This window comes from Ruditapes philippinarum, unplaced genomic scaffold (genome assembly GCF_026571515.1).
Source record: "Ruditapes philippinarum isolate M1 unplaced genomic scaffold, ASM2657151v2 ctg2183_1_1_1_1, whole genome shotgun sequence".
Lineage (NCBI taxonomy): Eukaryota > Metazoa > Mollusca > Bivalvia > Venerida > Veneridae > Ruditapes > Ruditapes philippinarum.
The window spans coordinates 250,456-276,937 of NW_026866770.1; the positions used below are offsets into that span (position 1 = coordinate 250,456).

Genomic DNA, 26,482 nt, shown 5'->3' on the forward strand with positions numbered 1-26,482 from the left:
AAGACGTAACCATGTTTTTGCCAAGAATTCAAAAAACAAAAAGAGCCTATCATTATAGCATAACTCCTCTCTATTATGTGGTTTGCCAAACACAATTGAGCATGAAACATCTGTATTTTTATATCATTAACTTACAACCAACGGAGTCACAGTCTGCCTCTCCCATGCGGATAATGGTATCACAATTTGTCCCTGTCCACCCTGGCAAGCATTCATGACGTCCATAAGGACCACATCCATAATGAACGGTGCAGTTGTTTACAGCCGTGCACGGAATTGACGTCATTGTGGTGGTAGTGGGCGTGGTTGTTGGTGTTGTAGTGGGCGTTGTAGTGGGCGTGGTTGTGGGTGTGGTGGTAGGTGTGGTTGTTGGAGTAGTTGTTGTTGTAGGTGTGGTTGTAGTGGAAGTGGTGCTGGGTGTTGTTGTTGTAGTAGTAGTTGTTGTTGTTGTACTAGTGGAGGTAGTCATATCACAGTAACGGCCAACATAACCTAAAAATAGAATCATAGAATTAAAAAAAAAAATTATAATTTCATAATTTTCTGCATTTAAATATAAATCAATTTACAAATATTTGAGTAAATAAGGTAGAGATGAGTTGCATGAGACTCTATATCTTTTGAAGATCAAGAGTGGTCTGAAGTCAATGAATTATTTTGACCAATTATTTAAAGCTTCAGGCAAGCAGTTTCCTTATACAATTGTTGTCCAAAAAGCATAATTCTATATACATAATTATTTATTATGACTACAAAATCATATGACATAACATACAAAGCTCACAAAAACACATGGTACTTTCCAGGGCCATAATAGCACATGACATAACTTACTATGATCACAACACCAAATGACATAAATTACAATGATCACAGTAGCACATGACATAGCCTTCTGAAATCACAATAGCACATGACATAACTTACCATGATCACAACAGCACATGACATAAATAACCATGATCACAACACCAAATGACATAATTTACAATGATCACAGTAGCACATGACATAACTTACCATGATCACAACAGCACATATACTCATCTTTTTTGCTGCCATATCTGTGACACATTCCGTTATTGTTACACCAGTTATACTGAACCAATACTACACAACAAAACAAAAACATACAAAATTAGACAATCAGTAACATATTTAAAAGGATCTCTTGAATCTAAAAATTAATAATTTCATATTGAATTATAACACCATTCATTAGATATATATGGTACAGTAGGCTATCAAATTTTCATATTTAGCCTAGAGACAGGCCCACCTGAGCATTTTACAGTATTTTACTATTAGCAGCTTAATTAAAGTATTTTGTCTAAGAGGCACTTAAAATTTAAATGGACTGTTCTAAATTCTATGTAGAGCAAATCTATTATACAATTTCAAAAGATTAAGGGTAAGATATTTTCTGTTATCATTGATTATCCTCAATTGATAACTTATTATCATAAATAAATCAAAATATACTTACTTGGACCACGCCTTAGTTCAACTGGGCAAGTAACTTTACCACTATCATCATTGAAAATCATCAACCCATCAATAAAAACAGGGGATCGTAATTGTCCGTTAAGTTCCACTTTTGAAAAATTCTTGCCCAAAATCTCTCTATCAATAATATCATTAGTTTGCAAAGTCAGGACTTTAAACGCAGATGCAAAAGACCCGCCAGTTGTTATAATGGAATTGGCGATGTACATGTCGCCGTCAAGATCTATCTGGTCCTGCGAGGATTTTGTTATGTTCATTACGAACTTCACCATGTAATTGTCGCTTGCACATGTGTAATTACCATTCCATATACTTGGAATAAAAACATCCGCTGAAAATACAAAAGTCTATTACATTACTATTTACATCCGTCATTTCAAAATTTAAAAAAAAAAGTACAAATTTCTTTATTTCTTACTATTTTTTACAATGCGTCATCATAATTATCATCAAGCCATATGGCATCATAATTGCATAACAGACAGGACTTAACTGAATAAGGATTGATAAAGCTGCATGCCTCCAGATGATCCAAAATATTTCAAGAAAATCAATATTGAGACAAAATGCACTAAACTTTTAAGAAAGATAAAACATTCAAGATCCAAGTTACATTTTAAATGATATGCGCAGTTTAACACTGATTTTGCAGTTCTTTATCGCCATAATTTCAACTGCTTTTCTAACGCAGTAAGGGCTATTTTTGCATATGTTTACCACTTTTTGGTAATTTTTCGTGGATTGTAAGTGCCGATTGCAATATGTAAATTACTATTTGTTCACCTCACATTGTTTTACTTTTAAATACACATCCAAAAATTTTATGAAAATTAACATGAATCTGGAGGCGTGCTGCTTTAATTCTTTAGTAATTTATTTTCCTTTGGAATTATTGGCAGTAAAAAACAACAGAAAATAACCTTAAAAATTAAAATCATATTTTTTTAGAAAAAATATCATATAAAAAGAGAGAAAAAAATGGTAATTTTAAACAGTAAAGAGGTGTGAATGTTTATCAAAAAACAGTTTCTTAAGTAGCACAAAAGTAAAACAATCTAAAAATTACATACAGTCAAATGCATTGCAGTCGGCTTTCCCTCCTGGTATTATCTGACCACAGTCTGGCCCAGTGTACCCATCGACACAGACCCTCCGATGTGAGTCACAATGATAGTGCATGGAACAGTTGGATACAGCATTCAGACATGCCTTCGGAGCTACGGTTGTCGTAGGTAACGTGGGCCGTGGAGTTGTCTGTGTAGTCAGGTGCGTTGATCTACGTACCACAGCTTTGGTGTTACATGTATTACCAAGGTAACCTGTAATAACAATGAAACAATTACTTATAAACAAGTATGTAAGAAAAGACAAAAAAAATATTTCAAGATCTGAACAAGTATTTTTGTGAAGTTATTTCCAGACAAACCAGCCACTGTCATAGTAATTGTTGTGCATGGTTTATGCGAGTCATTTTCATTAACTTTACATACTTCTTTAATTAAGTAGAAGAGAAAACTTAAAAGTTTCGAAATTTCAAATAATAATTTGGTACACATATTTCCAAAAAAGAATGTACATTTACTTTGCTTTAAAATATGAAAATGTCACTTTTCAGTGAAGCTATTTTAACCGGTGAAATTTCGGTATTTAATATGTTACACAAAGATAGGCAGCTAATGAAAGTTCCTAAATTCTGTGTTAGTATTTTTCAGATTTGGACACACATTTAATAAAGTAAGGAATACAATACTTTTCTATGAACATGTTAGAAATGAAGTAGGTAATTAATTATATTTAACATTTTATTATCATTTGATACATCTTGAGTAATTTATTATCATTTGATACATCTTGAGTAATTCACACAATATAAATCAATCTGTAAAACTCCAACTAGTGCAATATCATAAAGAAAAATTTGTGGAAAAATGCATAAAAAGAGCATGGAAAAATATGAGGAAAAATAAAAATATATTTCACAGAAAAATTACAATACCTACCAGCATCACAACAACAAGTGAATTCATTTTTTTGTGATCCATATCTAAAGCAAGTCCCATGACCACCACACCAATCCACATAAACTATAAAATAAAAACACACTCAAGATAAACCATTGTTAGTTTCTTAGTTGTCCCTACGACATTAAACATTGACAGTCTAACTAAAAATTATCTAAAAACAAAATCAATCAGTAAACATGTTTGCAAGATTGCCCGCAAAGACTGCCCTCTCAGACAGCGTGCTCGACTAGTCTCGATGCTCGACAGAACAAAAAGGGGCATAACTCTGTAAAAATTTAACTCAGGTTATGGGATCTGTGCCCTTCATGTGAGCTAATCACAGAAAACAAGTGTGTGAAGATTGAACCCATTCCCTTCAGTAGTTTTGAAGATACCAACTTGCACGCAAAAATTTGTGATACCTGGGTGAGTACAAAAACTCTCCTTATTCCCTTGAAACCTTGATCAAAATATAAAACTTCAATATAGCACAAACTGACAAAGACCTTTTTTGTTATCTATATAAAATTATGTAGATACATGTATGACAAAATTTGTCTGTTCAAAGGTATGTGATATTATTTCTGACCACTTTGATTTGACTTTGGTGAAAATGAAGAATTAGTTTTTACAGTCTTCATTAATATTTGCTCACAATTTTTCTATTATGTATTCCGAATATTGTATATGTTGTATATAGGTACTGCGAATAAAAAATAGATAAGGTCGTTCATTGACAATAATATGATATCAACATAGCAACAGGAATGTTCCATTAAAGAGAAACACTTCGAGATGAGTTATTAATTTTTAAAACTTAAGTAAAAGTATAAATAACATACCTGCTTTTCTTCGCAGTTCCATATCACAGTTGTATTTACCGGCACCCTGAGCAAATATAATTTTTCCTGTTATATAAGTAGACGTTTGTAAAATTCCGTTCAACTCAACGCTGGTGAAATTACGATTATAGATAGCATTGGGAACATCGTCCTGGCCTTGCAATGTAAATGTTTTAAAGAATGATGCAAACGATCCAATGACACCAATGGTTGACTGGGCGATGAGAAGATTTCCTACAGTCCCGATGCTGCTCGAAGATCGTGTAATGTTCATGCGGAAAGAGATCAGTGTGTTATCATCTTGACACGTGTAATTTCCCGCCCACTCACTGGGTATAAATTCTTCCTCTGAAAATATATTAAATTAATTAACAATGTCATACATAATTATGTAGATTCATTTTTGATTAAAAATTTTTTGGAAAAAAATTTTTTGCTGGGTTACTTTTGGGAAACCCGAGTAAAAAAACCAAAAAAATCCGTAAGTTAACTAGATAAATTTTTTTGACATAAAAGAACAGAAGGGGCACTTGCGGGGCTCAAACCTTAAAAGTGGGGAAAGACAATGGGGTTTTTAAAGGGTGTGAAAAAATATAAAGGGATGAGAAGGGTTTAAAAATTGTGATCTTCTTTTTTCCCTAGATATTTCTCTTATATTTCCAAAAAAATGAGATTTTAAAAATCAGTTTTCACAGTCATTCTTTCATGCAATTCTTAAGGGAAATTGGGGTTTTGTAGATTTTTTTTAAGGGGTTGTAGCAAAAAACAGCCTTTTTGTCCTTTAAACTTTAATAAAACGTTTTTAAAAAAGGGAAATCCCCCTTTAGGTCCAAAAACCAAAAACATTTCTTACATAGATCAACTTTGGCATTTAAAACAAAAAGATATGCAAAAAATAATTAAGAAATATGCTCAGAAATAAATTGAAATCTTATTTTACTGCTATTCCTAGCCAAATCTGAGTGAAAAGCATTGCAATGGAATGGAATATTAATCTTGAAACAAATTATTTCAAGTACGGTCATGTCAAAAAACCTCAGTAGAGAGAGTCCCTTTGAAAAAAAAAGAAGAAACATTATAAAACTGTTTTTTCTTAAAACCCAGAAACTACTCACGGTTGAATATATCACAGTCTGCAGGACTGTCTGTTATCAGAATGTCACAATTTAGACCAGTCCAACCGGTCCTACAGATTTTCTCGCCCCTCGGTCCACAGGTGTAATGTGCAGTACAGTTGTTCACAGGTGTGCATGGTTTAATGGTGGTGGTTGCTTGGGTTGTGGTTGTCGTAGAAGTTGTTATCTCCACCTCACAGTGGTTGCCTGTATACTCTGAAAATATTTGTATATGTTAGTTTAAGCCAATGTTTTTCTAGCTCATTTTGAAAATCTGCAAAGACATAAATATTGTGATATATCTGTTTCAATGGATGTACATTTCTCAAATACTATAAATAGAAACTACATGTTAAGTAAAACGTACAATGACCTTCAAATGACCTGAAATTTCATCGAAGACTATGATGTGCTTGTAAATTATGAAGCCTATGTCCCTAATATATAAATAAATAACACATTTCCTGAATATTGAAAATATGACCTTGAGTGTCAAGGTCTTTTAGGGGTCAAGGTCATACTTTAACATTCTCAGCATGAGGTTCTTTATCAGACAGAATGAATTAAGGCTCTAGCTTATACAATGGAATGATTGGGAAAAAATTGTCAGTACAAAAACAAGTCTGTACAAAAACAGACAGATATATGGGATAAAAATAATACAGCTCTTGATTCATTTTCTATGGTATAAAAGAGGATTTTGAGCTACTGAAAGTTGAGGTTGTCAAACAAATCAATATGAAAATGGCAACATTTGTCAACTGTTGTATTTTAATTCTGTGCAAACAGAAGAAAACCTTTATATCATCTTTAATTGATATATTCAATAAAGGAATGATTTACTGTAAATGAGGATCAAATGTTAAAATTAAGAATAGGCCTCATATTCAGCTTCCTTGGATACCACTTTGTAGTGTAACCATAGGAATGTCCGTATCAGGGCTCAAACCCATACTTAATTTGAGAAACTGAAACAATAACCTATGTTTACAGCCATTGGAAATCAACTTTTGTTTCCTTCTTCATACAAAATGAAAGAAAATTTAAAAATAAATTACCCTTTCTAAAAATTTTGAAGTTCTAAATGTTTTTTTTTAAACATAAATATTACTTACTAGCATCACAGCAACAGATGTACTCGCTTTTAGTTGTTCCATATCTTTGGCAAGAACCATGACCGCTGCACCAATTTTCTTGTGTAAACACTGAAAAGTAGATAAAGTAAACATTGTGAGGCACTTATTTCCATATTTTTGTGAATTGTAAGGTCAATTAAGGAATTTAAGATCTAACAGAATTTCATTTGTCTGCTGTTAGTTCATTTTGCATTACATGATTTGCATTTTACTTTTATAGCAAACATAGACATTCAATGAATTTAGGAACTAACAAAAATGTACTTTGTGACAAAACCTCAAATCTAGTGAATTCACAGTATACAGAAATGTTATTACTTTGTTAGTGATAGGTGAAAATTGGTGATACAACTAGTAATTTAAGTTCTTTATTTTTGTTAAGTTTGATTTTTTTCAAAGATTTATTTCACTGATTTAGAGCTGTCCCAGTTTAATTCTACATTTATAACCTTAGGGTTAATTGAACACTCTTACCTGCAGTTCTTCTTAATTCCATTGGACAATTCCTTTTGCCAGAAGCTTCAAGAAATATGGCAGCCCCATCGATGAACACGGAGCTTTGAACTCGTCCATTTAAAGTTACTTTAGTGAAATTTCGATTTGCTATTTGGCTACTTATAGCATTGTCCTTTAAAAAAATTTTAAGAAGGGGGGTGCCCGGGCCCTTTCTATTTTTTGTTTTTCAAAATACAGTCTTTCCCACAAACCCATGGGCGAGGAAAATTTTTTGATGTTTTAGATGAAGGGTGATCTCCTTTTGTCATCAATCAAAAGTGTAGTTTCCTCTCCATTCACTCGGCAAAAACACATCCACTGAAATTACATAAAAAATGCATTTGATACTATATTTTTCCTACAATATATATTTTAGAAAAACCAAAGCTTTCAAATAGTCAGTATAATGATATACAGTGTAACTTCTGAATTCCGGAACTTCTAAAATCCGGAAACTTCTGAAATCCGAACAAATTTCAGAGTCCCGAAATTTCTCCTTCTGTTTTCTATGTAATCAAAACCTCTGAATTACGGAACTTCTAAATTCTGAATTCCGAACGATTTTCTGGTAAAATTTGGATTATATCAATTAAAATTTACTTCCAAAATCCGGAAATTTAAAAAGGTGTGAAGGGAATATTATATTTGTAATTGTAAAACCTTCAAAATGTCAGTATCTTCCAATTAACAGTACCCATTTATCTTGACACTTATTAGAATTGCAACATGTCAAGCATATCAAACACTTGTTTAAAGTGTGAAAATTAAGAAATTGAGAAAAATAATGTGATGAAATGAAAAAATACAGGTCAATAGCAGGTACTACATGTATATGAAATATACTAAAGGATAAATTGTGATAATTAACATTATGCTATTGTATAAGCAAATTCAGTTATATGTGATCATGAAATTAAAAGTATTAAAAGTCCTATAATAGTGCTATTTTGTTAATTTAATCAGCTTTATATTTTTCATCATGTCTTACTATAAAACAGTTGATGTATAATAATTGTACTTTGTTCAGATAATTCCGAACTTCTGAATTCCGGAAACTTCCAAATTCCGAACTTCTTGGCTAGTCCCGCAGGTGTTCGGTTTTCAGAAGTTACACTGTATATAGTGACTAACCCCTGTCTCAACAAAATGATCTTTAAAAGGAGTCAACTTCAGTTTTTTGACATGACAGGACTAGAAACATTTTTCCAAGATTTTGTAACCATTTGTCAGATGTGCAACTGTTCAAATCATTCTGTCATCTTTTATCCATTTTTAATGTGCAAACAAATCCAAAAATGAAAAAAACTAAAATCAGGCTAAGAATTGCACAAACCATCAATTTTTAATTGAATTCTGAGTATATTTTTGTTTTATCCTTTGCAGATTTTTCCATTTCAGGTGAGTCACTTAATCTATGTAAATTTTTAGAATTTATATTTTAGGCTTTTTGACTTTATTGGCCATTTACAAAATTGGCCAAGAACATCATAAGAAGTTTATGTTATTGTTGACACTATAAATAAAAATCTGAATTAGCAATAGGATGTTGAAGATAAGTATGAACAGGTAAGGAAAAGTGGATTTCAATAGTTTCAAGAGCAAAATAAAAAATTAATATTTTTTTTAAAAATAAAACATAAATATGTCAATAAAAAAGGTAAGGATTTATCTTTCATTAAATAATAGAATGTAATAAATTCCATCAACATCTTATTGGACTGCTTATCTGATAAAGCGATATCCAGATATGATGATATAAATTTGGCAGTCCCTTGAATATTTTTACAAGTGGAGTTTACTGACTATATTTAAAACAACCAACTTACAGTCATAAACATCACAATCGGCTAATCCTTGGTTAATTTGCTGATCACAGTGAGCACCTGTCCAGCCCGGTGCACAGATTTTCTGTCCCTGCGGGCCACAGCCATAGTGTACACTACAGTTGTGAATTGGTGTACAAGCAATGGTCGACATTTGTGTACTTGTTGTCGGTTGTGTTGTTGTGGACGTCTTTGTAGTCTTGGTTGTAGTCGGTGTTGTTACAGTGCTGGATGTTGTTGTTGACGTACTTGCTGTAGTTGACGTTGTCGGTGTTGTCAATTTAGTGGTGGATTGAGTTGTAGGCTGAAGTAAAAAGATACAAAGTTAATCCTTTTAATTTTATAGTAGTGGATAGAGTTGAAGGCTGAAGTAAAAAGATAACATAGTTAATACTTATCACACTGAATACCTTTAATGGACATTTCCATCTTTCAATCTGAACAAAATCATTCATAATTGTTAGGAAATATGTCAAAGTAAGAAAAAGATAACAAAAATTATGGACTTCATGAAAATACTTTGTCAAAGTCATAATGATCAACATAACCCTCAATCCATTTTAACACAGAAGCATCAAACAACTTGGAACTAAGTTTGCATATGAAAATAGTCTTTTAAGTTCAAACATACCTTTGTAGTTTGGGTTGTGGTTGATGGTGTGGTAGTGGTTGTAGATGTACTTGTAGAGGTGGAAGTGGATGTGCTTGTTGAAGTGGAAGCTGTTGTACTAGTGGTAGAAGACGTTGTTGGTTTGACTGTTGAAGTTGGTGTGCTCTTTGTAGTTGATTTAGTGGTTGAAGCTGTGGAAGGAGCAGCGGTTGATGTAGAAGCTGTGGTTGATGTGGAGGCAGATGTCGAAGCTGTGGTTACTGCTACAGTAAAAGCTTTGGTTGTGGTTGAAGGTAATCTGGTAGTCGATGAAGTTGTTGGTGATGTGACCTTTGTTGAAGTTGATGGTAATGTAGATGTAGTAGCCTTAACAGTGGTGGATGAACTTGTTGGTGCCAAAGTTGAGGTTGTCGAAGTTGTGGATGGGGTCGTAGTAGTTGATGTTGTTGAAGTACTTGTTGTTGTTGATGGTGTGGTTGTTGTTGTAGTCGAAGTTGTTGTAGGAGTGGTAGTGGAGGTTGACGGTTTTGTGGTTGTTGGGGTGGGGGTAGTTGTAGTCGTAGTTGTGGTGGTAGTTGTTGTTGTTGTAGTTGTTAGGTGAGTCTCGCATCTATCCCCAGCATAGTCTAAAAGTACAAAAATATTTATAAATAATACAACAAGAGCAAAATCAAATAAAATTTCAAGCAGTTTCTAAAATAACATTATGCAAACGCACTCGAAACCATTTTATAAATAAAATCAATCTTTTCAACATGTAAAATATTTTTTCAAACGAATGAAGGAAAAAGGAACGTCCAGTTAAAGAAGCAGATTTTTGATTGAGCATAAAAATCTTGCATATCAATAGCATCAGATGAAATTTTGGATGATAAACACATAACTTTATACATTAGAGGCCTGAGAAAAAGACTATCTTTCACCCTTTTTATCATGTTTGTCCATCTTTCCATTTGGACAGCACCATTTGCCATTTTTAGCTTGAATTTCAAAATATGTATTTATAACAGCAAACAGTGCAGACTGTGATCAGACAAAACAGTTGTGTTGTCAGATCTTGTACTGCAATGATTGCATGAATAGAATATGTTGCCTACACCATGCTAAGGGTTCATGAAATATTATATACATACCTTTGTCACAGCAGCACATAAAGTCATTTCTATGTGGGCCATATCTCCAACACTGCCCATGTCCATTGCAGCCATCAAAATATGCTGAAAGTCAACACAATCCTCTTGAAACCATATAATAAATTTAATGATTTTCATTTTTGTCTATCTATAGGTAGTGGCAAAACTATACAGGTCATGAATTACCAATGATTTCTGCATTTTTTCGTATATCTTCCATTTAAGTGCCATGTGCTTTTTCATAGAAGAAGACACTTTCACAATAGTAAATACCAAATACGTTTTTTTTGATAAAAGTACATGTATGTGAAGGAAAATGAAACATTAAAAACAAAATATTCATTAATTAAACCAGCAAATAGGAAGTAAAATATCAAAAACAGTATTTTTTATTGACAAATTTATTTTTAATAATTATACATGTATTATACAGGGGCCGCAAAATTTGATTTTGACTTACTTGTCCTTTTTATCTGAAACATTTCTTAACTTGTCAGTATGATACTTATGTAGTAAATTATGAAAAATGTCCCCATATCCGCACAGGTTGTAGGACAACCTGAGCAACATGGACAATCGATTTTGCCACCCCTGGCATACACAGCAACTTACCAGCTGTTCTCCTCATGTACATGACACATGTTTCTTTGAGGTTACTCTCAGTGCCATGGCACGATGCTTTCTGCAGGTTCGATACAAACATGACGGCACCAATCATATTCAACGACGATGTTAGTTTTCCGTTCACCTCAACCTGCGTATAAGTTTCTCCGCCAACACTTGTCAACACGGGTCGTTTGTTCTGGAGATGAAATATAGATTTTAGAGTTGTGAGATCTGTTTATAAAAAACTTATCTTTGCTCTATATTCTGAATCAAAATCATTACCCATCTGGTCACAACAAAAAATATCAATATGACCAAGCACTATACTGTTGATTAACTAAATGATTTTTTTCTATCTTGTTATCTCTCAAATTGAAATGGACTGTTCCAAAATGAAAACCTGACAAGTCCACTTAAGAAATTATGGGTTACAAATCACTTTTGATGTATTGACGGATGTAATACCTTAAAACAGGCATATTGTCTAACTTAAAATAATGATGAAATCGATGTAACAATTGTACCTGTAATGTAAGGTATTTAGTATATGAAGCATATGAGCCCATCACCGGGATCTTTTGTTGGTGAACGAGTATGTTTCCTGATATCTCATTGGATACAGACTGGGTAAGATCTAAAGTAACACTGGTGTTCGAACCACAGTCTGCGGGGCATCTGAATTCTCCTTCCCATCTACCAGGTATGAACACATCAAGGTCTGCAAAAAATAAATTGAAAGTAATTCATTAAAAAAAATCTGAATTATTCAGTCAGAAATACTAAAATATTTTAGATCTAACTTAACAAATGTTACAAACCTTTTAATACTAAAAATGTTGCTGAAACAGCAGGCACTGACTACTAAATATAATTATATTATACAACAAACAGCTTTTATTTTATTATTTTATTTTATTTTTGTCATTATCAACAGACCAAAATAGAAAAATATGGAAAGGTCAAATTTGGTGTGTGTCACTTTATCTTTCATGGTTTTTGAACACATTTCAAATAAAATACAATGCATATTTCAACATAATAAATAATCATTTCGGTCCAAATTTTATGATAACATAGTGGTGACAAGACTATAGAAATACTCTTTTTCGTTATTGCTGTTTATAACATACAATTTTCTTTTAACAATGCTAATAATAATAATGCTAATTCATAGAAAGTTTATGCAAGTGAAAATGTAACAAAGTTCTTTGTTTATTTTTGATTACATGTATGCATCATAAATCTAATATACCTGCATCAATACTACAGTCGGCTCGTCCACCTGGAGTAGGTGTGTTACAATTTGGCCCCTCCCATCCATACAAGCAAACATTCCCATTGGTCTGTGTACACCAGGAATGGTTCCCACACTCATTGGTTCCTCTACAAGTTTTAGTCTGGCTCCCTCCAATTGGTAGATAGTAGCTATCATAGGTGTCATATGTGACAGAGTAGCTCATTGACAAACTGTAATATACACAAAGGGACAATGGTGATTTACATGTTATATGCAATGAATGAGTGATTTTTCTGTATTTGTTACATGATATTTCAACTGTGTGACTAACACAGTAAGGGCTATTTTAGCATATTTTGACCTTTATTTGGTAATTTACTTGGATTGAATGTGTTGTCTGCAATGTGCAAATTTCCTTTCATTGGCACAGAGTTTGTTCACTCATAGACTTGATTAGACAAAGTCCATGGCTCAACTCTTAACAATATTTTATTTTCTCATACATTTTCACAGAGACATCTATGTCTCTGATTTTCAAAATTTTCATGAACACTAGGATGAATCTGGAGGTGTGCTGCTTTATTGGCAGTTAAACACTGTCAACATAAAACCCATATGTATTTTAAATAAAATATGCAGCACATATAGCACAAATCTTTTGCGAATTCCAAAGAGCTAACTTCTGGAATGTACAGAAGGTACCGGAAAAAACGGCGTTTAGCTAGTGATTATGCCAGAATATCATGTCATGATATAGGCCCTATTATGTACCTGGTTATCCTGAATCAAATTACTTAGATTAAAAATAAAGATATAATTATATACAAAGTATACAAACCAAATTACACATTTCAAAACAGAACCGCATTTTATGAGGACCAAAACAAGCGGAGATTTGTATAAAGGGGAGCTAACTTTTGTGATTAATACAAAGTATCCGTTATGACTAGATATCGGAAAAGTTCCCTTTCCGCAAAAAGGACATAACATAACCGGAAAGGGCCGATTATAATTTTATTAATGGCATTTTTTAAGATATCAGTAAATACAATTACAATTAATTTGGATGAGATTTCGCACACTTTCCCATTTTTGATGTCTGTGATTTTTTCTCGTTAATATTCAAGTGATTATTATTCGGTAATTTTTCGTTTGTGTTTCATAGGACTGTACGTGGTGTTCTTGCACATGCGTCTTGTTAAGAGAGTGCAGACGAAAATGTCAATAACTTATTTTTACTATCGTCATTTCAATGGTTAAAATGTCACATAATTAATTTAGCGGGAAAGTTTACAACTAAGCTAACATTTCAGATTCCCAGAGATTTATAAAATCGTCTAATCATCATTGTGGATTTATACATGTATATATATATAAATTATTGTATAAATTATGGAATGTATATTTGACTAAAGATATAAATTTTGAGCCAAAAGTAGGTCACTGTTTGGCGGCCAATGAGAACCTAACTTTGCAGCAAACTTAGGCAATGCAGAAAGGAGGTAGTTCTTAAAAGGACTGTTGGTGCCAAGCAAAGGGCCTGCCTTAGAAGCTGTCTATCTGTGTCAGGGATTTAGGCACCTTAGGACACCATCCTCATCGTCTCTGACTGCATCGTATGGTCACTCTCCCCTCGGCATTAGTCAGGACACCGGCAGCTAGCTGGCATGATCCGTAGAACAAGTTCTGATATTTTTTCTCGCCATCCCAAGTCTTCAAATCTTCTGCCAATGCAACGATGTGCACGCTTCGAGGGGAAGTAAGCAATATGCTTTGATGTTGCAATAAATATTGGATACGGAAAATGTCGAGGTTGACAGAACTTGTATTGGTGTCAACATACGGAATACGGCTAAACGCTCAACTGAGTACACTGTACTCAAACCACTTTAGCCACAAAAAACGGAAATGAACTGCAAACATATTCTTTACACAACTTACAGACTGTCAACAAAATGTTGCGATATTGGTTTCTTATTGCGTACACAAACGATAAAATCAATCTTTGATATCCAACTTTATTTGCAACCATGATACAACAGATTAAAGTATTCCTTTGGAATGACTAACCTTTTTTGGTTTTCATTCAGTTAATTGAAGAACTCTCAGAATGGTAAATGAGTTTTATATAGATATTTGAAGCATTCTTTAAACATTGCGGAGGGATTTCTTATCTCAAATTCTATTTATTAGCCTGGATTAAAATTTTACAAAACATTTTTTAAAGAGGCACACCTCGTGATTACTGTTAAAGCCTATCCTTTGACGTCGGATGTGTCATTTTTGACATTATCTTGAGATTTGAAATTACGTAATGAATTAACAATAAAAATTTAAGAAGTACGAGTACGGTTCAAAAAGTTTGATTCTGTCCTAATAGCATGTCTTATCTCGTTTTTGACTTTTTATTACTTTTCAGCACACTGTTATATGGTATTTTTACATAACAAGTGCTATAAAATTGATAGAAATTCAACATTTCAAACCCATGTCGGTTAAATGACAACAACTTAAAGTTATGTAATAAACCGCTTGTACATTTTGCCGGCGTCTATTACATAAGAAAAAAACAAAAAACAACAAGAACAACCTCATGTTATATGAGCGACATTCCCATGTTATATAGTTTTAAACCCATAACCTGATAAAAAATTTTAATGGAACTGTTCATCTTTCAATCTGGACAAAACCATTTATCATTTTAGGGAAATTTCAAAATGATTATTGATTGTAAAGCGACAGTGCAGACCATGGCCAGACGGCACAGATCGTTGTCTGCACTTCATGGTCGCATGGGTAAATTTAGTTTCTGCTTGCACGCTAAGGCTTAACCGATTTTTCTCATTTTATTAAGCTAAATGCCTCAAAATGAACCCAAATATTTCAAGAAAATCTAACTTGAGAAAAATGTACCACGATTTTAAGAAAAGTAAAAATGTTCAAGAAGTAATAATCTATATGTTAACTTATATGCGTTTAGTGACTGTTAATGCAGTATTTTTCACCGTACTGCGTGACTAACGCAATAAGGGCTGTTTTTGCATATTTTGACCTATTTTTGGCAATTCTCGTTGATTTTAAGTGTCGTTTGCAATTGGTTAATTACTTTCTTTGTTTACTTGACAGTATTTTACTTTTTAATACATTTAAAAAAAAATAATGAAATTTTGCATGAATCTGGAGGCATGCTGCTTTAATAGAAAAATTTATATCATACATGTATATACTTGTTGTAAGCCATAAAGACTTTGGAATTCTTTGATGAAAATCCAAAGACTTAAATCAGGGTCTTTCAAATTTGAAAGACCCTGCTTAAAAATCAATATCATTATTTATTAAACCATACCGAGTTCAGGATGGGTTGTATATCTTAACAAACAACCTAAATAAAGCAATGTGCCAAATCATATTAATTGTTTATACATATTAATAAATGCCTCACCTTGTCGGTGGTTCGTTGGTGTATCTTGTACCGGTCAAGTTCAACGTTGTTGGTGTTGCCAATGAGTTATTGAATTCTGGTGTTCCAACTTTAACCGTGGTCTTCAGGATGTCAACCAGTTGATATATCAATTCTCCACTGGTAGTATTTGTATCAATATCTTCCACTGTCACCACAATCTTAACTTCTCCTCCAGTCTAGAAAACATTTAGTTTTTTTTTCTGATTAACAGCAGTAAAAAAGCAACAAAAAATCAATATTGATTTTAACAGTGAATCAATACTTAAATTGGCAAAAGGATTGCTATAGTGTTTAAATAAGTAGATTCCGTATTCCAAAACAAAGCAAAAAAGAAAAAAGAAAAGAAAAAGAATGATGCATGTAACATGTATGTACATATAAAAAATTCGTATTTATTTAATCACATATAACCAACAAAATGGCCAAGAATATATATTATTGCACATACAAACGTAATTAAATCGTAACTCAATATAGTAATAAAATGTTTAATACATGTATATTGCTAATTTACCAAACCCCAATCCATATGAAAAATGTGACTATCAAAGTCTGATACTAAGTGACGGTTTTTGGTCTTTTATCATCTTGTTAATTTCAAATCTATAAGAACCACTGACTGTGAAATTTTAAATACATGTAAATTAGGTAAGTCTCTTGGCGACAGATGACTGATAAATGAAATTAAATTTAGAGGTCTATGACCTTTAAGTTGTTAAATTATTCCGAAGTTTGACGGAAAGGGACGAAGAGTTGCGATTGATTGAAACCATACTTACCGGCCATGACTTTAAAGAGAATCGTTGAGCATCAGCTGGTGTGAAAGTGTTCACATTTTCGTTGCTCGGAGCAGTGATGTATCTCGTGCCAATGTCACAGAAATAAGACGGACTAAAATTGAACAAAAAATAAAATAAACTTTGTGTTTGTTTGTTCGTTTTGTTTTTGTGTTGTTTTTTTTACTCTGGGTGGGTATGAGCACTTGCTTCGTTCGAATTTGAATATAAAAGTATTCATAAATAAAAGTCTATTCCTGACAAAATTGGAAATGAAATAAATAGCTATGCCTCTTTGTAGCTTTTACAAATGGCGTCTTTCTTTAAAAAGGGAGATAACTCGTGATCAACCTGTCATTACTAAATATCAAAAGCCGTTTCTTTGAATGTATTTCCCTTCAAAAAAGATATTCTTTAAATGTAACGGAACAAGCTGTTAAGTAAACTATTGAAATGAGTAATTTATAAGCATATTATATGATATTGAACAATTTGAATGGTTTTGTTTCTCATTCACGCGTCTACTGCCTGACAAATTTGTTTTTGAAAGCATCATGACGTGTGTATTTTACTCAACGTGATAGCTGCTGCCATAAATTTATCAAAAACTTTATTTACGTTTTACTATAGGCTTTAAGATGGATTTTTATCTGCTATATATACACTTTACATTTTATGCAACGTAATCCCGTGCCTAGATATGACCAGTTGAATGTTTACATAGCAGTTGGAACACTTAAAGAATGGTGGCACGCATTTATCAATCCACCCATTAATTCATCTTAAAAGCCGAATTTTACCTAATTCGATTACGTTTTTTTACTTGTGCATTAGGTGCATCGCCTACGCAAATTAAGTACAATGATAGAGTCCCAGATTTTTATTGTATTAGCTAACAAATAAAAAAGACGCATGTCGTTCCTATATTTAAATGGTTTTATAACCATGACGTATTTTTATTTATTATATGTTTATATGTAAATGAAATATTTAGAAATATTGCTGAAATAAACTGCGTATTTTCGTTTTCCGTATTTTCACTGTAAAAATTTATTTTTCACTGCAGTGAAAATATATATTGTATTTTCCGAATTTTCACTGATGTCTTGACAGACTACTTTCATCTAAATTCAGCCAATGCACAAAAGTAAAGGGGAAGTATTACAAATTTAAGGTCAATAAACAGAAAAATTATATAATAAATAGGAAATTCAAGTTTTTTAAATTAATAATGGATTTATTTTCATCTTGAGGTATGAAAATTATCATATTTCACTCGTGGCTACCGCCACTCATTCATAAGCCCTACCACTCGATGAAAACAAATCATGTTGTTGTTGAAAAAAAAAACTTGAATATCCTCTATTTTTTTACATTTTTTTTATTTTATGTTACGTTTAACTTAATTCTGCCTGTACTAAATGAGTAAATATGACCAGGCAAAAACACATTTCATAAATTTAAGCATACTTAAAGACTTTTAGCATTTTAGTTTAAACATAGTTTATTTCAAGCAAGTATACACATTTACAATTTACAAATAAAATTTCAAACAAGTATACACATTTACAATTTACAAATAAAACTTTACAACATATGAAATGAATGGAAAAGGATCATAACCGAAAGCTGATCTTTATATAGGCCTTATCCTTGTATCTAATTGCTAAAAATTAGCAGTGTGTATATGCATGTACATGGATGTGCTTGAAAGTACAATGAGTAATAATTGAGCCGCGCCATGACAAAACCAACATAATGGGTTTGCGACCAGCATGGATCCAGACCAGCCTGCGCATCCGCGCAGTCTGATCAGGATCCATGTTGTTCGCTTACAGACCCTATAACAAGTAGAGAAACTGATAGCGAACAGCATGGATCCTGATCAGACTGCGCGGATGCGCAGGCTGGTCTGGATCCATGCTGGTCGCAAACCCATTATGTTGGTTTTGTCGTGACGCGTCTCAATTTAAGACTTTTTTATTGTTAAATCGTATTTACCTGTTGGAATCCGATACACAGAGTGTAATCCTATGGTCACATATTCCCACAAAACACCCGGATCCGGCGAAGCTATACCCGTCACAACAGTGCCCTCCATAGGTTGTGCCTCCAAAATTATTATAGTTTAACAGGTTAATCGAAAGTTTCCCTTCACCCAGCACAACATCAGTCTGTAATGTCAACAGAACTAGTTTCATTCATGATTTGCTAAATTTATAGTAAAAGATGCAATATCTGTCGTATTCAAATATCATAATCTCGCATTTTTAAATTCGCAAAACTAAATGCAGTGTTATAAATAAAACATCGTGCTTTTGTTGTTGTTGTTGTTGCTGTTGTTAATATATTGCATGAAAAATTTAGCTATTTAGGTAAGAAAAAAAAACGTTTAAGACTTAAAAAGAAAATCTGACCTTCAAAAAAAAATCTGACCTGCAAGAGAAAAGATGACCTTCAAGAGAGAATATGACCTTCAAGAGAAAATGTGGAAAAAAAACAACAAACAAATACAAACGAAAAAACACACACAACTTACTGACTTTGATTGTTATGTTTACATTTAGCCCCCCCCCCCCCCCCCAAAAAAAAAAAAAAAAAAAAAACAACAACAAAAAAATTAACACCCCCTCAATACACAACCACAAAAAAAAAAAAAAAACAACAAATAAACAAAGATGGACAATCGTAGCTGGACTTCAAACGATAAAAAATGATATTAATGTTAACGCTGTTGAAATATTTATTACAGAAATCGTTATGATAAAGTTGATAAACATTTATCAACATTAGAGCCATCCATTACAATAACCAAAGGCTTTAACCTCATCGCCCGTTCTCTGTGATCCAATAACTTTCGGACAGTAAGTACGGAAACATAGATATCATTTTGTCACGAAAATCCTTTCATCTATCGCAAACACCGCTACAGAAGTGTCATAACTGGAAATGTTTATCAAACTAACATTGACTTTATAACGGAATTTACCAGCTTAAAGCATATGAAAATAATTTTGATCTGCATTTTGTCCGATGATGGATTTAAGATTTTGGTGTTTTTTCCCGCCATATTGTCGTATGTTTTTTTGTTAAAGGGAAAGCTTTAATTAACCCTTAGCGACAACATAATTTACGCATGCGACCAGTTGCAGGCCAAGATGCACTGTTTATTCAGTCAGTACCGGCATATAGTTTGAAATTTTCCCCTAAAATGATGAATTATGGTTTAATGTATATTCAACTCAAATAATTAAGTTGGTTTAATCTATATTTAAAGATGGACAAGTCCGCATCCCTCTATATTTTGACCGAATATGAAAGGAAACATTTCCAGTTGTAACAGACATATTTGTCTCCAGTTTTTTAAATATAGACCTTTTTACCATACGAGTTGCATAGTAACGGATATTGCATTTCGCGCATGCGCATGCACATTCTGAGTAGGGTAAAAACGATGCACATGTTTGTATATAAAACAGTGTCAGTTACCCATATTTTATGATCTTTTGAGTAACAAATGACCTGTCACGTAAGGTATTTCAATATTATCTGATGGATTTAAGGCTCTTCAAGGGGGCCGTAAATCTGTAAAAGGAAATACCATATCAAAGACGGATCATTTGTGTAAATATATGTCTTATACCGTATTTGGTGCGTACTTAAACAGTATTTTTAAGGATTGTTCATTTTCTTTCATCCAAAGTGATTTACAAATGTGTATACAGTTTTGATATCTAAAATTAAACAAATTTATTGTATGTATATCATGCATTAATGGTATTGGTTATATATACTGGAAACAATGTTAATTGCAATAGAACATATTTTGTTTTGTCTTGAAATGCTACAAGTATAATTAGCAATGGGTTTATTCCGATTGATATTCATAAATTGCCTGTTTCGTGAAAAGGTGTTAATGCTAAATGCGAAAGGTTCGGACAAGAAAAAAAAATAGAATAAAAAATAATTATTTTGCGAAATGAACGTCTTACTCGAATTCAATTACGAAATGTTTGAAATGAATATATTTACGTTTTATTTCTCAGCAAACTTTATGTTGAAATCAGAACATTCAAGCATTTGACCCATCGACCTTATTTTAATCGAAAGATACCTCACCACGCCTAGTTATCTATTGAATTTCTAAAATGTGACCATGATTCAATAATCAACTCTTAATCAACTTGAGCCACATGAGCACTCGACCTAGTTTACTTTATGATAAGCAAAATGGTGTAGGTCAGTTCAAATGGTTAATGAAAAACAGAAATATCAGTCTATGAACGAAATTATAGAACATATAATATAAAGGTGGCGAAATCACGACCCTGACTCGATTACAAAATTGTAATGATTAATCTTTACATCATTAGAATTGGTCACGAACAGCACTTTTAAAATGACCAATGCTCTAAAACCCATTTGGGATATGGATTTTGTTGGAAATTATGATTTACGATCATAGAAATTAAGTACATGTACGAGGCAGAAAATCTTTTAAAATTGGTGGGGTAATGGTTTGTTTTCCTCTTTTGAAAAGGATTATCTTCTTGGTCACAAATTTCTCCATATTTGAAAGTGAAATATTTTCAAAGCAGTCAACACATTTTAAGTAAGAGAAATATGTATTTTTGCAGGGTACGAAATAATTTCAAACACGCATATTATCCATGAACATTCATCAACTATTAACGCATCTTCGAACCTTCATAAAAGCTTTAATAACTTGTGTTACACTTATATTATCGTATATTTATCGTATGTTTTAGCGATTTCTTTTATTACTTTTCAAAATAATTCAGAAATTAATGGGACATTTCCCCACTGTAAACATTCAAAACGAAACTTTAAACGCAAAAAAAAGATACTACGTTTTTCACAATGACCGGAAACGAAGCTTTTTTTACAGTGACGTCAATAAATAAAAAATGACAAAAATAGAAATGTTTATTGTTCAATGACATTTTAACTTCATGAATTATTCAATTCAAATTCACGAATTCACAATTTCAACTTCATGAATTTATTATTCACATTGCATTTAATTTCACAAATTCACGATTACACATGTACCACATTTTTCAATTCCATGACTTCACAACACTTCATTAATTATGTTTTTGTCGTGAATTCAAAAAGTTGATATCACAAATTCATGTGAGTTTGAAATCGTGAATTCATGGTGCTGAAATCGTTGCGAAATCGTGAATTTATGAACTTCATATAGCTGAATCACAAATTAATGAAGTTGAAATCGTGAAAACGTAATTTTGTAAAGTTGAAATAGTAAATTCACTGTTGTACAGCGTCCACCGGATATAGCCCCTAAAAACACCGAAAACGAAAGTAGAAAGCTGCACACCGAGTACACCTAAGGTAATGCTTTAACTTATTTCTTCATCATAACTTCATCGATTTTTCCAAACTAAACAATTTTGTGATGCTAAATGTTTCTTGTTTTAGAGCAATATTTGCTTTTGTCTGCAAATTGAATACTTTGTGTTAACTTGGCGATAAAATGTAGCGTATGTGTTGACATGTGCAAACGATGTTGATATTTACCATTAAATCAAGCCCAAAACGCATTTGCTGTATCAAAATCCGCAGTTTAACACAAACTATAGTCCTCCCTCTACTTAGATTTGAGTTTACACCCTTCAACTCGAGCTGCTTTTAACAAAATTTGCAAAAAACTGCCTTGCCTTGTGTACAGAGTCTAGCAAAGAAAACAAATTTAAGTGAACAGGGTGTAGTAGATTAATGTACAGGGTTTAGTAGATGTGAACGGTATCTAGCAGTCACATATTTTTTAAAGTATTGTCTTTTTTATTATTTTTAATTGGAAATAATCTAATTTCAGACTAAACATGGATAGATTATAGGACGATACAGAGGTATTTGGTAAATAATTTAACTTTTTAGTGTTTTTAAGCCTAACAGTATAGCTGCGTTTAATTTTTATTGTCATACCATCATCTAAATAGTGTCTGTCAGTATTTATAAGACATGTTGAGGAGTCTTCCGACCAACTCGCTGAATGGAAAGCATTGTATTTATTAAACAATATCGAAATCACTAGTGAGGTAACCCGAGTTTGACTGTAAAAAAAAATATGAAAGACTTTATAGCCACAAAAGATAAATCTAATGATTAACCTAACTAATCAAGGCGGATATTTTACCAAAGCTCATTAACATTTGTTTGTTTTTCAATGAATTCTTAAGACCAGTGAAATAATAACCCAATATAACAAGTTTAGATCAAGCATAACCCAAACATGGTTTGAAATCGTTTATGACAAATTATAGAATTTGCTGTACATAATGTTCTACCACTATGGAATGAAATTGTGGTCTTTTGAGTTTTACGAATTTCCTATTAACTTTTAGTTAGACGGAAACTGTTTACTGCAATTAATATACATGTTGCGTAACATGTTTACAATTTAAACATTTTCATCTTTTATAAAATTAAAATCATTCACTTCACAATCCTTGATCCCGACATTAATCGTTTGCTTCATCAGCTACGTGTATATGCTCTGGTACCGAATTTATTTTGCAGAAAATGACATTCGTTTCCCTACTACACCCCGTACAATCGCTAACAGTTTTCCATCTACACCCCGTACACATCCGTGCTAGACTCTGTACACAAGGCAAGGCCGTTTTCCGCAAATTTTGTTAAAAACAGCACAAGTTGAAGGGCGAGAACTCAAATATAAGTAGAGGGATAGCTATAGTTTGTATTAACGGCGGAATTCGATACAGCAAATGCGTTTTGGGCTTGTTTTAGTTGTACATATCAACATCGTTCGCAAATGTCAACTAATACGCTATAATTCATCACCAATCTAACAAAAAGTATTCAATTTGCAGACAAAAGCAAATATTGCTCTAAAACAAGAAACATTTAGCTTCACAAAATTGTTTAGTTTGGAAAATTCAATGAAGTTATGATGAAGAAAAAAGTTAAAGCATTACCTTGGGTGTACTCGGTGTGTAGCTTTCTACTTTCGTTTTCGGTGTTTTTTGGGCTATATCCGGTGGACGCTGTACAACAGTGAAATTTACAATGCTTAAATTGTAAAGAAAGTGAATTCGTGAAGTTGAAATAGCAGATTCATTAAATTTAAGTAAGCTCACAAAACTTCAACCTTGAATTTGTGATATTAAAATGTCCCCACCGGTCTTTCGTACATTATAACAGTCAAACATTAATACACTACAGTCTGCTTATTTACTGCCCTGGCCGACTTTTTTGGACTTCTTATAAAACATTTAAATTTATGATAACAAAAAAACTGACTAAATTTAATTAAATGCTTTGATGTTCAAAAAAATTTAAGTTGCGTTTAAGAGCGTATTTTACAATTAAAAGCAACCGATATTTGTGTATCTGAAAATGTATCTGGGTAAGAATAAGTCGAAGTTTAAGATATAATATAATACAATAATTATCATCTCAAGATAACTGTTATCTTTTATAAAGAATGATAATGTCGGTGTCCATTGAAATACGAAATTGATTAAAGCTTTGTGCGGTTCTTACTTGACCTTTAACCTGCTGACGTTGTGTAATAAATTTGCACTGCTTTAAATTTGGAAGTTTAAAGTTTACCAATATTAAATACAGAAAAAAATGAGCAACAAGCATTATTCAAGAGCCTGACCCGACTAAACTAATTTGCAGGCTGGCCTGCCACTACATATTGGGAGGCTAAGCTCATGGATAAGATTAGTTTCTTACTTTACTTGTTTTACTTACACAATCTACGATATTTCTTGAAATAAAAATAAATAATTACATAATGTCATTTCATTTCATTACAAATATAAAGTGATTATTAGATTTATCACCAAAATCGTTGTGATATGATAATTTTTGGATTTTTTTTCTTTAAAAATAATTGAGCCGCGTCACGACAAAACCAACATAATGGGTTTGCGACCAGCATGGATCCAGACCAGCCTGCGCATCCGCGCAGTCTGGTCAGGATCCATGCTGTTCGCTATAGTTTCTCTACTTCTTATAGAGTCTGTAAGCGAACAGCATGGATTCTGATCAGACTGCGCGAATGCGCAGGCTGGTCTGGATCCATGCTTGTCGCAAACCCATTATGTTGGTTTTGTCGTGACGCGGCTCAGTCTTATTTTGTTTGACGTTGTTTATTTTTTATAGAGCATACGGTAGGCAATTCATTCTTGAAAAAGTCTAGACTAACCCATTAATCAGCTTTAAGTTGCGCGCGGTAATTATGTAATAACAAATGTATACCAAACACATCTATAGATAAAAGAAACCGACGGATTCCTGGGTTTGCAATAAAAATTTTTTATCATTTTATAGATGTTAATAATAAAATCTAATCGGTATTTTTACTGAGGTTGAAAAACGCATGAAACAGAAAATCTAAAAAAAAATATGAAAAAGATAAGAAAACATAAACTGAAATTAATTTGAAATTCGACATCTAGTGCGACTGTACGCCTGATTTGAGTTAAAAGTGTTTAAAAACTTTTCAATTTTAATCCTTTTTACACAATAAAAAAAGAGAGAACAAACGGAGTAAGCGAATGATCTGAAATTTGGCACGCAGGTTTTTGGAATACACCTTCATTAAATGGTATAAAGGTCTCGAAAAAATATTCCCAGTCTCATATACCCCTTCTTTCCCAACCCTTCCACAACCCACCATCCGGAGTCCCTTTAAATACACAGCTAGATATAACTTTCTGTCTACTTACCATACAAAATAACCAACTATGAAAGTAACTTTCACTTCTCCATAATAAATAAGTTTGAATAATTAAGTAAGCATTATTTCTCTGGCGGCATATTATTTTGTATCTATGTTTAAGCCAAAAGAAAAAGGTAAAAAAGTGACACATTTTTATGGAATAACCACTTACCAATGAATAGACAAGAACAAGTATTCCTAGAATATAATTATTAAACGTCATTTTTGTTTTCAAATCGTTTTTTTTTAAATCGAAAAAATGAAAACACACTGTATTTCTAACTGCTCTTTTTTTTTATCTATTCTTCGATGTCATAATTTTCTTTTATATTCCAAAACAAAAAATCAGATTTTTATTTTTCAAAATCTGGTGTTGTCGAGACACAATCAGTTACTGGTGTGGTGAAAAATTTACACTACCATTAAAGTTATCTTTGGAATTTGTTTCTCAATGAAAGAAATAATCAAAATAGTGACCGGAACCCACTCAATACTAATCATACCTTAGTAGCTGAGATATGCCGAAGATTTCAATCCATAGATAACGCCCAGTTATCGATTAATTTCACACAAATCAATTTATATTTCGCTATCCCTTAGAATACAGGTTAAAATTTTTAGAAATTGGTTCTCTGGTACTTTGCGCAAAAAATTTACAATGTAATCTTTATTAGTAGACTCAATATATTTCTCGGGGCTCGGGATTAAGATGGACCTTCAGGTCTAATTAAATGAAAAAAAAAAGAGATGCATTAATTTAAATTGAGTTTTTTTAAAACAAACTTACTATTAACTTACTAACATTGCCAACTTCGAAAACATTATAAAAATATAGAACATACGAAAAACGACCAACAAATTTGACTCTCATTAATTCGGAACACTTTGTCGTTTTCTCGCAATATGCCGAAATATGTTTGGGGAAAGCCAAAAAGTTGCGAATGCAAATAAGTCTTTTATTTCTCTTTTGTCAATTATACATGATAAATTTAATATT

The 26,482-nt window shown here is 32.5% G+C and overlaps 1 protein-coding gene across 1 annotated transcript in view; it reads right to left on the reverse strand.

Annotated features, from left to right (window-relative positions):
- The window catches only part of LOC132733653 (uncharacterized), a 61,043-nt gene extending 35,082 nt beyond the window's left edge, over positions 1-25,961 (reverse strand). The window contains exons 1-20 of the mRNA XM_060720313.1: positions 25,658-25,961; positions 18,747-18,919; positions 16,749-16,860; positions 15,949-16,145; positions 12,522-12,736; positions 11,794-11,987; positions 11,276-11,465; positions 10,664-10,747; positions 9,552-10,156; positions 8,924-9,224; positions 7,372-7,415; positions 6,582-6,671; positions 6,371-6,434; positions 5,467-5,682; positions 4,352-4,699; positions 3,507-3,590; positions 2,577-2,825; positions 1,487-1,837; positions 1,021-1,110; positions 136-492 (exon numbers count right to left, since the gene is read on the reverse strand). Coding sequence (XP_060576296.1) covers positions 136-492; positions 1,021-1,110; positions 1,487-1,837; positions 2,577-2,825; positions 3,507-3,590; positions 4,352-4,699; positions 5,467-5,682; positions 6,371-6,434; positions 6,582-6,671; positions 7,372-7,415; positions 8,924-9,224; positions 9,552-10,156; positions 10,664-10,747; positions 11,276-11,465; positions 11,794-11,987; positions 12,522-12,736; positions 15,949-16,145; positions 16,749-16,860; positions 18,747-18,919; positions 25,658-25,708 — 4,015 coding nt within the window. The 5' untranslated portion in view covers positions 25,709-25,961. The remainder of the gene's footprint in view (positions 1-135; positions 493-1,020; positions 1,111-1,486; positions 1,838-2,576; positions 2,826-3,506; positions 3,591-4,351; positions 4,700-5,466; positions 5,683-6,370; positions 6,435-6,581; positions 6,672-7,371; positions 7,416-8,923; positions 9,225-9,551; positions 10,157-10,663; positions 10,748-11,275; positions 11,466-11,793; positions 11,988-12,521; positions 12,737-15,948; positions 16,146-16,748; positions 16,861-18,746; positions 18,920-25,657) is intronic.
- Between the last annotated feature and the right edge of the window lie 521 nt (positions 25,962-26,482).